Source organism: Lolium perenne, chromosome 6, assembly GCF_019359855.2.
Source record: "Lolium perenne isolate Kyuss_39 chromosome 6, Kyuss_2.0, whole genome shotgun sequence".
Lineage (NCBI taxonomy): Eukaryota > Viridiplantae > Streptophyta > Magnoliopsida > Poales > Poaceae > Lolium > Lolium perenne.
Window position 1 is genome coordinate 10,625,199 of NC_067249.2, and position 11,186 is coordinate 10,636,384.

The 11,186-nt window shown below is 43.4% G+C and overlaps 1 protein-coding gene across 12 annotated transcripts; it reads left to right on the plus strand.

Annotated features, from left to right (window-relative positions):
- The first annotated feature begins 331 nt into the window (after positions 1-331).
- On the plus strand, positions 332-9,610 carry LOC127308914 (uncharacterized). 12 transcript variants are annotated; one of them, XM_051339837.1, is made up of 7 exons: positions 332-1,568; positions 2,519-2,581; positions 3,233-3,338; positions 5,519-5,568; positions 5,912-8,473; positions 8,575-8,667; positions 8,802-9,610. In XM_051339837.1, exons 1-2 carry the CDS (start codon positions 380-382, stop codon positions 2,548-2,550), a joined length of 1,221 nt encoding a protein of 406 aa, XP_051195797.1. In that variant the 5' UTR covers positions 332-379; the 3' UTR covers positions 2,551-2,581; positions 3,233-3,338; positions 5,519-5,568; positions 5,912-8,473; positions 8,575-8,667; positions 8,802-9,610. The 12 variants fall into 12 exon arrangements, with proteins under 12 accessions (XP_051195797.1, XP_051195803.1, XP_051195801.1 ...); XM_051339843.1 differs by having other exon boundaries at positions 9,103-9,610; XM_051339841.1 differs by having other exon boundaries at positions 5,912-6,019; positions 8,429-8,473; positions 8,575-9,610.
- Positions 9,611-11,186: the final 1,576 nt, after the last annotated feature.

Consider the following 11,186-nt stretch of genomic DNA (forward strand, 5'->3'; position numbering starts at 1 on the left):
GCGGAGAGGCACAACCGACGACTTCCTCGATTTAAACTTTACTTTAGGGTTTTGTTTAGGTTAAGTTCCATTCATGTTTTAGTTAAATCCTATGAACTATGTGTGAATTGTATGAAACGCGGTCGAAATCGTTTAAAATCATATGAAATTTGTCCAAATGATGTTCTAGTTTTAGGGGTTCCAATCTCGCGGCCACCATTTAGAGGAGCAAAATTATTTTTCTCTATTTTTATCCGCCCGTTTGCTCCAAATTTTTTTTGGTTGGGCCGTATTCCAAGGATTAATGAGCTTTTTGATTCCCCAAATATTTCTCCTCCGCTTCTTTGTTTCCCTCTCATTCCAAAAAAAAAACTCCCGAAAACAAAAATCCCCATCTCAGATGAGCGACGAGGGCGGCGCCGAGATGACCAGCCGCCGCCGCCTCCACTCGGCGCCGGCGGCGCCGCTGGACGGCGAAGACCTCCTCTGTCAGATCCTCGTCCGAATCCCCCCGCTACCCTCTTCGCTCCCGCGCGCCGGCGCCGTCTCCAAGCTCTGGGCGCGCGTGGCGGCCGACCCAGGCTTCCGCCGCCGCTTCCTCGCGCACCACCGGAAGCCGCCGGTCCTGGGCGTATTCGAGAAGCTCGGGCAGGATCTGGTATTCTCCCCCATCCTCGACCCTCCCGACCGCATCCCTCCGGGGCGCTTCTCCCTGTGCCCCGAGCAGGAGGCGTCGTTCACTCACTGGACCCTGCTCGGGTGCCGCCACGGCCGCGTCCTCGCCATCGGTAGCTTCAGTAGGCACGCTACGCTCCTCGTGTTCGATCCCGTCTCCCGCGGCCGCAGCTACGTGCCCGTTCCGATGGATTTCCGGTTCAATCTGTGCAACGTCAGGGGAACCGTGCTGTGTGCTGCCGGCAACGGCGAGGGCCACGTGCACGGAGACTGCCACTCAGGCCCCTTTAAGGTGGTCTTGCTAGGCACCAGGAGCCGCCAAGAGCCAGCCATGGCCTGCGTGTACTCCTCGGAGACCGGCGTGTGGGGACCGCTTGTCTCGACGGCAGAACCGTGTGGCGCTCCGGTTAGCCGTTTCCCCTGCACCCTTATTGGCAGCGCCCTTTACTGGTGGCTAAATGATTCCGAGGATGCGATGCTCGAGTTCGATTTGGATGCCCAGAGACTGGCTGTGGTCAGGAGGCCTATTTTTGCAGGCATTGGCAGCAGCTGTATCCGGATCATCAGGGCCGAGGGTGGCGGTGTAGGCTTTGCCGTCTTGGTGTACCCCAGCTTCCAGTTGTGGGGCCGCAAGTTCAGCAGTGATGGCGTCGCCACATGGATGCTGCAGAGGATTGTTAACATGCATGAGGTCATTGGTCTGCCGTCTGGGATCGAGACACGCAATGAAGCTATAGTGGGGTATTCCGAGGATGCTGATGTGGTTCTCATATCTGTGTCCACTAAGCAAGAACACTCCACTAAGCATCAACACTCTGCCTTCATCGTTCAGCTGGATTCGATGCAGTCCAGGGAGCTTAGTCGGAGTTTTTTGGAGCATTCATACCATCCGTTCGCGTATTTCTATACTGCAGGTATTTGCTTACCTTTACATCACACGATCCACTTATTTTTCGTACATGGTTGCATGAATGCCTTGCTGTGCTTAAGTTTTTGCTGACAACTTAGTTATCCTTTTTTCTATTTGCTTGAGAGATAAAATTAATGGTTGCTGTTTTCTTGTGTTATATTTGAACAGTATTTTCCCTGAAGGTACCAAACTATTTGGGCCAGTTATCATATCATTCTTGCATAGGTTCGCATAGGTCCTTTATAAAATTATTATTGCTGGGAACTGCTCGTTAGAACAGATAAAATTAGTCGGATTGATGAGTGCCTGATGCGGGGAACCTGGGCTTGATTTCGGGTCCTGGCATCCAGTGGTTGCACCATTTCAAAGCAGTAATATAAAATCAGTATGAAAATTGGTCAATTTTTTTAAGATAAAGTGTAGCCCAACCATTATATATCTTACAACTTAAAAGCTGAGCATACAATGCTATTAAGATAACTCCATTGCTTCTGTTTACATATTTCCATTGTGGCAGCATAATTTGATCGATAATATAACATGAAGATACCATTAACTGTGGCAGGTTTACTTGAGCCCAGGAGTAACTAATAATCCATTACCTGTTGTTAAGTTGCTGGCATGTACAAATAAAATGCTGATATGTCACAAAGACCTTGCCCTGTTTCAGGGTCGTGGTGGTGATATGCTTTGCTTGTTATCCATGTGTCAGTGTATCCTGTCATCTTCCACTCCATTTTAACTTGTTGACTGAGTGCTTCACGGAAAGCCTAGAAAGTTGGATTTGTGAGGCTGATTGTCAGTCATTATTTGTTAAGTTAGTGATTCTTGTATCTAGTTTAGTCATCTCTTTGTAGTTTCATAGTTTGTGTTTTGGACTAGATATTCTGCGTTTGATATGGCGATCACACCTACCATTTTTAACGAGAATATTATCCATATGTTGTCCCTTAGGTGCCGTGCAACTTCCAATGGTTAATAGTTGAGGTTTCACCTCTCATATGCCCCTAATTTGAGGTATCAATTGCTATTCTGCCATGCTGAAATTGGTCATGTAAATTTTATTTTGTTAGTCATTTGGCTGAGTGAAAAGACCAAACTTCCCATGTGTTTTTATCCTCTCTTTTGCTATCAAAGTTGGCTAGCAAATAGCTCAAAATAATCTGATCATTCCTTTGCAACAATAGCTCAAAAGAAAACTAACTGGCATGCTGTTGACAATTTATAATGCCTCCATCTTAGAATTTTGCGTGGATGTGAAGGTGACTTTTTAAAAACAAGCAAAAAATGCTGCGAAGATGATATCTCTGCTAGTTGCAGTACTTCAATGTTTAAGACTATTGTTAGCAGCTTCCAAAGGCTCATATAGGTAACTCCTAATTAATATATTTGATCATGCTTGGGAATCTGGAAACTTGTGAAACACCAGTGAATGTTATGTTGTTTAAAAATAATGTGGAATCTTTTTTTGACTGTTTCATACTTCAGCGATGTTAGAGTGGATTCAAACCTGAATTCTAGCTTGTTGAACTATTTTATGTAGCATTGCTGGAATGACCTAACTTCAAAATTTCAGTCATTAATTCTGTTATAGTGAATTTAATTCTGCCCGCTCTTTCTGAGCTACGGCTTGTGCACTTGTCACTTATTAGATTGGTTGCCGCGCAGGTACTGCTAAAGCGTGAAGTTCTGCTTCAGCCATCGAGTCACCGCAGCAGCAGGGTCTATTCCTATATCAGCATACATCTCTTGAACCACTGATCTGACTTCAAAGGTTGAGCCATTAATTCGTATGATCTGCGTATTTCTTATAACCTGGTTGATACAGTGAGATTGTTGACTCATATGGGCACCCTGCGATTAGCTGAGAGAGAGAGCCTTGTCACTTTCTCAATTATCTCTCTGTTTTACTAGTTAACTCTGTCAGTTGTTCTTTCCGTATAATACCATATGAGGTATGAGTACTTTCACAGCAATCCCGATGCTGTGTTACCTGGGTTATGTTTTTGTTTTAATGTGGAGACAATATGTTTATGTGCTAGTTGTTACTGGCTGCCACTTGTAGGAGGTATAACCTCATTCCCTGTGCAATCCATATCAAAAGATGAAGTCGCCTGCTGGGTGCTGGGGTTCTGGACTGAAATTCAAATTCTTAAGCCATGTCTTGGTACTCTGGACTTTTTCCCTCTAGAGTTGACACCTTAGTTTCAATAGTTGAGGGCCCTGGGTGCAAACTTTGGATGGTTTTGAGTTTGGGTGTAAACTAAACCAAGGCAATAGTCAAGGAAACAAAAAAGCAAACATATCCCTTGATTAAAGTGGGCATGCCAATGCAAAATCCCGTCACATGTAGTACAACCTGAGTGTATTAGTTTCTTTAAATGGTCCTAGACTACCCGGTCTAGGAGACCAGTGATTAGTGATCATGGGTAGTTCCTTCTGGTAGTTGTTTCTTTCTTTCCCGCTGCTGGACTCCCGTTTTCATCAAAGTTCATGTACTTTGGTCATTTAGTCGCTGCTTCTCCACCATTGGGGCCTCCGTTCTTGTTGCCCCCGCTGGCAACGACAACGTTTTTGTTGCGTCGCATGTTCCGTCGCTCGACTTCATTTTCGCCGCATCTCCTTTTCGAATTGGCTTTTCCTCCATCGCTCCGGATTGGCCATGAGGTACAGAATTGGGTTTGGTAGCTATTCTGCTTCGTGTGCACGGATTATCTAATAGGTCATATCAGCAGTGTCCATGTTGTGTAGTTTTTTGGGATAGCTTATTCGCCTTTTCTTTTGCACACAACCCTCTCCTCGTTTGGCGTGCGTATGCATGCTCCGGGTTGGTGCAGAGCTGCAATGTAGTTTTCACCTGATCTTCTCTGGTTAAGCTGCCTAGTGCTTGACACGGGGCCATAGCAACTGTTGGGCCTACATGGCAGCCGTGTTCTCCTTCTGACGGTACGAACCTATCAAGCAATACGAACCTATCAAGCAAGGGGTCAATGCCGACCCATCCCCTCTCCTCCCAACTCTGCGCTCCCTCCTTTCCTTTCCTGTCGTGGCATCTCGCATGATGTCGAGCTTCCGCGCCAGTAATGGTACTGTTTTGGAAAGGGGCTCACAGCGTGTAACCGTCATATGAGGCTCTTTTGAGGGCTCGAGGCAACAACATCCACATACACAACGATGGACGATGGTGAAGCACCATGCAAATGAATCCATCCGGATATTTTCCTTTTTTGTGCAGCAATATTTTGTTCATAAATGTGACCCATCGTTTTGCTATTCCATCATTAGACTGAAGCGGAGTTACTATTCGGTTACATCCACATTTTAGGGAAAGATCTTAATATGGTGTCCGACAATGCTTTTGTGGTCGCTATGACAGTGTACAAAGACCCACAGTATAGTAGGTGCGTCCAATACCATCCCTGGTAAAATTGTTGAAATTTCAGCTGTGATGTGCTCTGCCAGAGAGAAACTGAGCCTAGATCAGTTGGTGCAAGCCGTGGGTGCACACCCCCGCCACCCAGGTTCGAGTCTTCTTCAACTCGAACTTGGGTGTCTATTTCTTCTATAAAATATTACCCAGTTCCTCCTAGGTAATCTCTTTTTTTTGTGCGCTCGAGGTTTTTTCCTATTCAATTTACCTCTTCTTGTAGCCTTCTTTGTCTCAGTCCAGAGAAGTAGGGCCATGCAAACCTATGAGCATAGCATGAATCTATCGTCTCCTCTGCCTCTCCCGATAAATGAAAGCACCAACATGAATTAATTTGACTTATAACTTAAATAAACTATGTTCGTAGCATAGCACGGGCATCTTACTAGTAGTTACAAAATCTGGAGCTCTTGTTAGTTTGTCGGCTAGCGGCACGAGTAAGAATTGGATACATTTTTTCTGTTGCGGAATGAGAATTGAATTCTGGATTCAGTAGTAATAATTATTTATTTTTCTGCTTGATGCAGGTAGTCGCATGGTTCAATTGATCAGTAGGTTTCTTGGCACCAGCCACCAGGTATATAATGCTTCCTTAGTATGTTTCAGCCTGTATTACTGTGTATCACCATCAATCATATGAAACTTCACCAATAGTTGATGGCAGAATCACATATTGATGATTTCATAAAATACGGAGTTTTTTAATTCGTCTCCTATATTAATACCAATGTAAGAAAAATGCTCCTAAAATTTGGACAGCAGCTCCAAATTTCGTGCAACTGCTATCTCAAAGCTACTAAAATTCATGCGTCTTTTTCAGTTGCCTCTGGTTCTTTTATCAGCACTTGGTGGTCGAGTTGAATCGAAGATTAGGAATTAAGTAAGCACTAGTCCTTACTCTTATTATGATCTCTTTGCAGGTTACTAAAAACGAGTGTTCTGTCATGGTTATTTGACAGAAGTAAGAAAACACAGAAATGTAGGCTGACAGAAATGGAAACTGTGTTTTCTTTTGAGAGATGGATACTGTGAGTTGCCTTGCGACCTTGCTTTGAAGCAAAAGTTCATTTATTGTTTCCTAGTTTTAGGACAGTAATAAATACCAGTGCAAACAAAAGAAGGGTTATAAGCCAGTTTTGAACTCGTCAAAGAATATCAGTAAAAACTAAAGCATACCTTGACTGTACATCAAAAAAATTCCTTAGCAGATACTTTACGTTGCTTTTTTTTTTGAACCATAACTTCGGATTTGGGGCAGATGGAAAGTTGCTGGTACAAAATATTTATGTGCTCCTTGAATTAGATATTTTTATGATGTAGAGCCCGCTGTGTTTTTATCGACCAACTGGTTCGCCCTTTTGCTACATGTAGCTTAATTATAAATGTTCTAGAATTGGGGGTTTCGGTTTTCTGCAGTTTCCTTGATTCAGTAGATGCGTGGTGTGCTAAATACGCTGCGCTGGTGCTTGATCGATCGTTTTTTCTGCTCACATCAATAGTTTAGGTCTAAATTTATTCATCCATGCATTCAAGGCAAATATTTGTTTGTGTAGAATTGGTTGTTTGGGGTATGCCATCTTTTCATACATGGCATGTTCATTGTTATATCTCTGTTACATTTATCATCTAGGATACTATAATTGAACATCATGTTTGGTAAAACTGCAATTACCGAACATCATGTTTGTCCCTTATTTCTTGTTATATAATTGTTACTATTACTATGTTTTAAACTTACATGATATATATCAAGTCTACTAGGTATCTTTATTCTTTCCTGTTTTGTGCTCTGCCCCATTTTTGGTTGCCTTCCTCTCATGTTTTGTATTTTCAGTTTGCACAAGATATGCATTTTTACTTTGACCTTTTGCTTTGTTCACACTGTTATGCATTAATCTTTGGTTATGTTGCTGTTATTCAGTTTAGATATGTACAGTTACAAGCATATCTTTATTTAGGTGAATAGCCATTGTATACTGAATCAGTGGGCTAAGAAATTTTAGAGAGAAGTGCATATTACAATCTTGAAATAATGCCCTAGTTTAAGTTACAACCATAAACTTGAAAACTGGTTAGAACACATCCCTGAATTATTGAAACCGTCTAATTTACTCCCAGGGATACAGTTGGCAGTTGGTTTCGTAGCTGCATCTCTCTGAGATTTCTCTGGAGAGCAGGCCGTCGCTGCATCCTCCTGCCTCGACCAGCGCCGCCCCCCACCTCACCTCAGGCCCTCAGTCTCCAGCCTCCCTCACCTAGGACAGTAGGACTCCGATGGACCATGTTGTCACCTCGGTCCCGTGCGCAACCCCCACAGTTTAACCTTAGCCACCACCACTGCGTGTTTCCGCCGTTGGCACGCCATCCAACTGCGTCGTTTCTGGCCGATTCCTCGCACCAGCGAGATTGCAAGGACACGGGGAGTCCAATACCGTGGTCAGACGCTCGATTCATATCGAGCCAATTGATGGAATTTTGGCTATCCTCGTCAATGCTTTCGAGCCATCACGAGCAAAACCCGCCGATTAATTTTGAGAATCCACAGTTGGAGCTCCATCAAACATTGACCACCACCCAGCATCTCTTCCGCGAGACTGAGGCTGCCCCGAGTCATCTTCTAGCCCAGCTCCTCTATCCCGAGCTCCTCCACATCCTGGTGCATGGTCACCACCACCGTGCCTCCGCAGCCGCTGGCCATGCAACAAAGCATGCCGACGATCCTGGCTGTGGTAATGGAGTTGAGCCAGGAGGTGGGCTCGTCTTGGAGCAGCAGGCTCTGATCCACTGGCCAGCATCTCTAGCCCAATTCTGATCTGCTCGTGCTCACAGCTGGAGAGGCCATGGACGCCGCTGACCATGATGTGAGCCACTTTGGTGAGGCCTGGCTCCTGCACCACTCCTCCACCTGGGCGTGCTTCTCTTGAAATTTTATCCCCTCACAAGGTTGGTTGGTTTCAAGATTATTACTCCCTCCGTCCCTACACACTAAAACGACATGCGAATCTAGACAAACCTGCGTCATTTAATTTGGGATGGAGGAGTATTGTTTTCTCCTGATGGAAACTTTTAGGAAAGCACAAATAAGAATTATCTCGGTAATGTCCAAGCCCTGTAATATTGTTTTGAAGATTAAATTGAGTTAGCTAAGTTTCACTGTAAATATTTCTAATGATGTAATCTTTAAGAATGTTACAAAATTTCAATCGATTTGCTCTAAGGATACGAATCATGAAGAATTGTCCCTGTTCGGTTAAGCAAGCTAAATTCACTATTTCGCCATTGCTTGTTGCTTATGTTTGAATTATCTTTATATTTGACTAAATGCCCTACTAATAGTACTTCCTGCTTTGGTGAAGAAGTATGACCCTATTGCTTTTAACTCTTAAATTGCCATTTTTCTAATTGCCTTTTGACACAAGCAAGGACTATGTCTCTAGGATTTTGTGATATCCTTTTCCTATGGTTTTGCTGGATATAATCAGGTCAGTGCATTTTATTATTTTCTTCAAAGCCTACCTACATGGTTTATTACCATCTCTCTTTGGTACCAGCGAGAACTCTGTCTATGATTTTTGGTATGTAGGGATGCTGTTGAATCCTCGGTTGCTTGGCCTGGCAAAAAGCTGTAATCTGGAACTGGTCCTGCAATCATCTGAGATCTTGTGGGTTTACGAAGGTGAACGCTCGTTGGCAAAATAAGGAATGGGGTTGTCTTATGTCAAACCCTTGTTAATCACCTGTCCTGGAATGTCTATGAATGTACATAACTGGAACGTTGCTCTATTTTCTAATCCCTCGCTGCTGGTGCAGGCTTGAATTCCTCCATTACTCTGCTGTTACTTCGTGTTAAATTTGGGTGTGCTAATTTGCCCCAACTGAGACATAGCCTAAAGACTATAGTGGGTCTTCATTTTTCTGTGTGGTTCAGTACAATTTAACCCCTGTAGACCGAAAACTCTGAAGCCAAAGAGGGCAGCGACGCAGCTCTCAAGCTTACAAGAAGGGTTGAAGATATAAGTTTTTTTCTGATGGTTGAAGATATCATTTCTTTTTGTGGTGGGTTGAAGCTACCAGGCTACTAATAAGGAACAATCTTGGACCTTCATTGCAGGCTCTTGCAAATGGTATCCACGGATGATTAAAGTCAAGATGTTCTACTGAGAATTCGCAACGATCACAAATTCTGGGCGTCCAAAGGAACTGTAGTACCTCCTGATGATGAGGGAGAAGAGCAAGGAAGTATTGCTTTAGACAAAAGGTATCAACAACTCAATCAAGTGATAGCTAACTATACGATACGGCGCAGAATTTGTAATACACGTTTTATTGGCAAGTATAAGTCAAAAGCTTTATACAGAACATGTTTGTGTGATAATTTGCAAACAGCCTACCAGATTTTAGTTCTTGTACCACATGGTCCAGCATTGTGAGAATGGCACGGTCAATTTGCCACTCAAGTACATGGTCCAGGCTTGTCAGAATGGCAAGCTGGGTTGAGCTAAAGGAGCACCAAACCTCTTCCTACGACCATATGGCTCCCCATTCCACCTAAATTGCTGAACATGCGGGGGTGTAAATGGTACGGATAATTTTTGATCTGGATCCGCATTTGTTTTTAAGGATAAGTAATGCACTTTCAGAAATCCGTCGAATATGAATATGGATGTAGATATTGATTAAGCTGATATCTGACAAATATTGTATTTATATTGTCCATTATCTGATTTTTTTGCGGACTATCCGAGGTATTTAAAGAGGATAATCTGATAAAATAAGCTCAACCGCAAATATCCAGACAACATAGTTAGTTTGGCGACCCAACTATGTATGCTACTATCACGGAACTTCCTTTGTTGTATGAACAATTGTGCATGTTTCTCTATAGCCTATTGTTATACGTTCTGTTCTCATATGTTTTACATGAGAGAAAAATACTTTTAATTTTCTGTGTATATTTGCTCAATTGTCCGTTTCGTGTCTAAGATCGTTTCGAATCTGCTCCATATCCCCAATCCGATATAATCCGCATTCGGATCCTCATCTGATTATTATCCACTCTTATCTAAATCTGCTATAAAAATATGGTAAAGGATATGGAAATATCAATATCCGATCTGATCCGATCCGTTTACATCCTTACATGCAAGTCGGGTTATGGAATGATAATTTTTATTTGCTTCGGGGTTAGATATCAAACTCGTTTGTAGGTCCGATATGCGGGGTGAACTTGGAGATGACGTCCCACTTGCAAGCCCATGTGGGGAGCCACAACTCGTTGCCATGATCTTCGTTGTCATTGAAAGGAAAAAATTTCGAGCGTCCAATAGTCAGCTTCACTTCTAATACTACAACAAGCTTCGTCCAACTATACATGGAGGCAAATAAAGTTTTGTCATGGTAGAAGTTGGAGATGTCATGTTGAGATGGCTACAATAGAAATAATTGATTACCTAGTGGTACAAGGAGGCCAATACTATCGAAACCCAACTCCATGTAGTCTCCATAATGGTTAACTCCTAGAGCAAGTGCACTGAGCGGTCTTCCCACTGCTGTCAGGAAAGAGTGTCTTGATGATAACACACCACACTTACACACGGATGTACAACTTAATCCGATCCTTGTTGGCATCCTGCAAGCAGGTCTTGAAGTTCCATGAGATCTAAGAGAAAGTATCCCTGGCGGAGACCCTTAATTTCCCCCCTTCTTGTTTATGATATCCCAGGTAACCTTACTAATAAGATCAAACATCTTCCCACGTTAGTCGTCACAAGATGTGTCAATACGCAGAGGCTTCCCCTCAATGGGGAGTGCAAGGGTCATCGACATGTCCTAAAAAGTCATGGTCATCTCCCCGATACAAAGGTGAAAAATGTGCGTCTCCAGCCTCCGACGATCGACAAACGCGGTGATCGCAGAAGGGTTCATGTTCGGTGTAGACCGGATGACCATATGGATGAATGGGAGGAGTCCTAACTTCTGGATGTGCTCCGTGTATCGCTCATTACATGGCATCTTCGTTGAGGAGGCCTCATGACACCTAAGTCGAAGGGGTCCCAGGACCGGCACATATACACGTTTGATTATTCCATATCCATATTAACACAGCAAAACTATATGTACTACTTGGTTCATTTCTATTACCTTCTTCTTCTTCTCAAACATCAAGTAGGCACATTATTTATTATCGTAGTAAGG

Bases quoted from the DNA above. Each gene is read 5' to 3' on its own strand.
- LOC127308914 (XM_051339830.1), top strand. From the start codon at position 380: ATGAGCGACGAGGGCGGCGCCGAGATGACCAGCCGCCGCCGCCTCCAC. The intron at 1,569-2,518 runs GTATTTGCTTAC...GTTGTCCCTTAG, and splicing joins CGCGTATTTCTATACTGCAG to GTGCCGTGCAACTTCCAATG.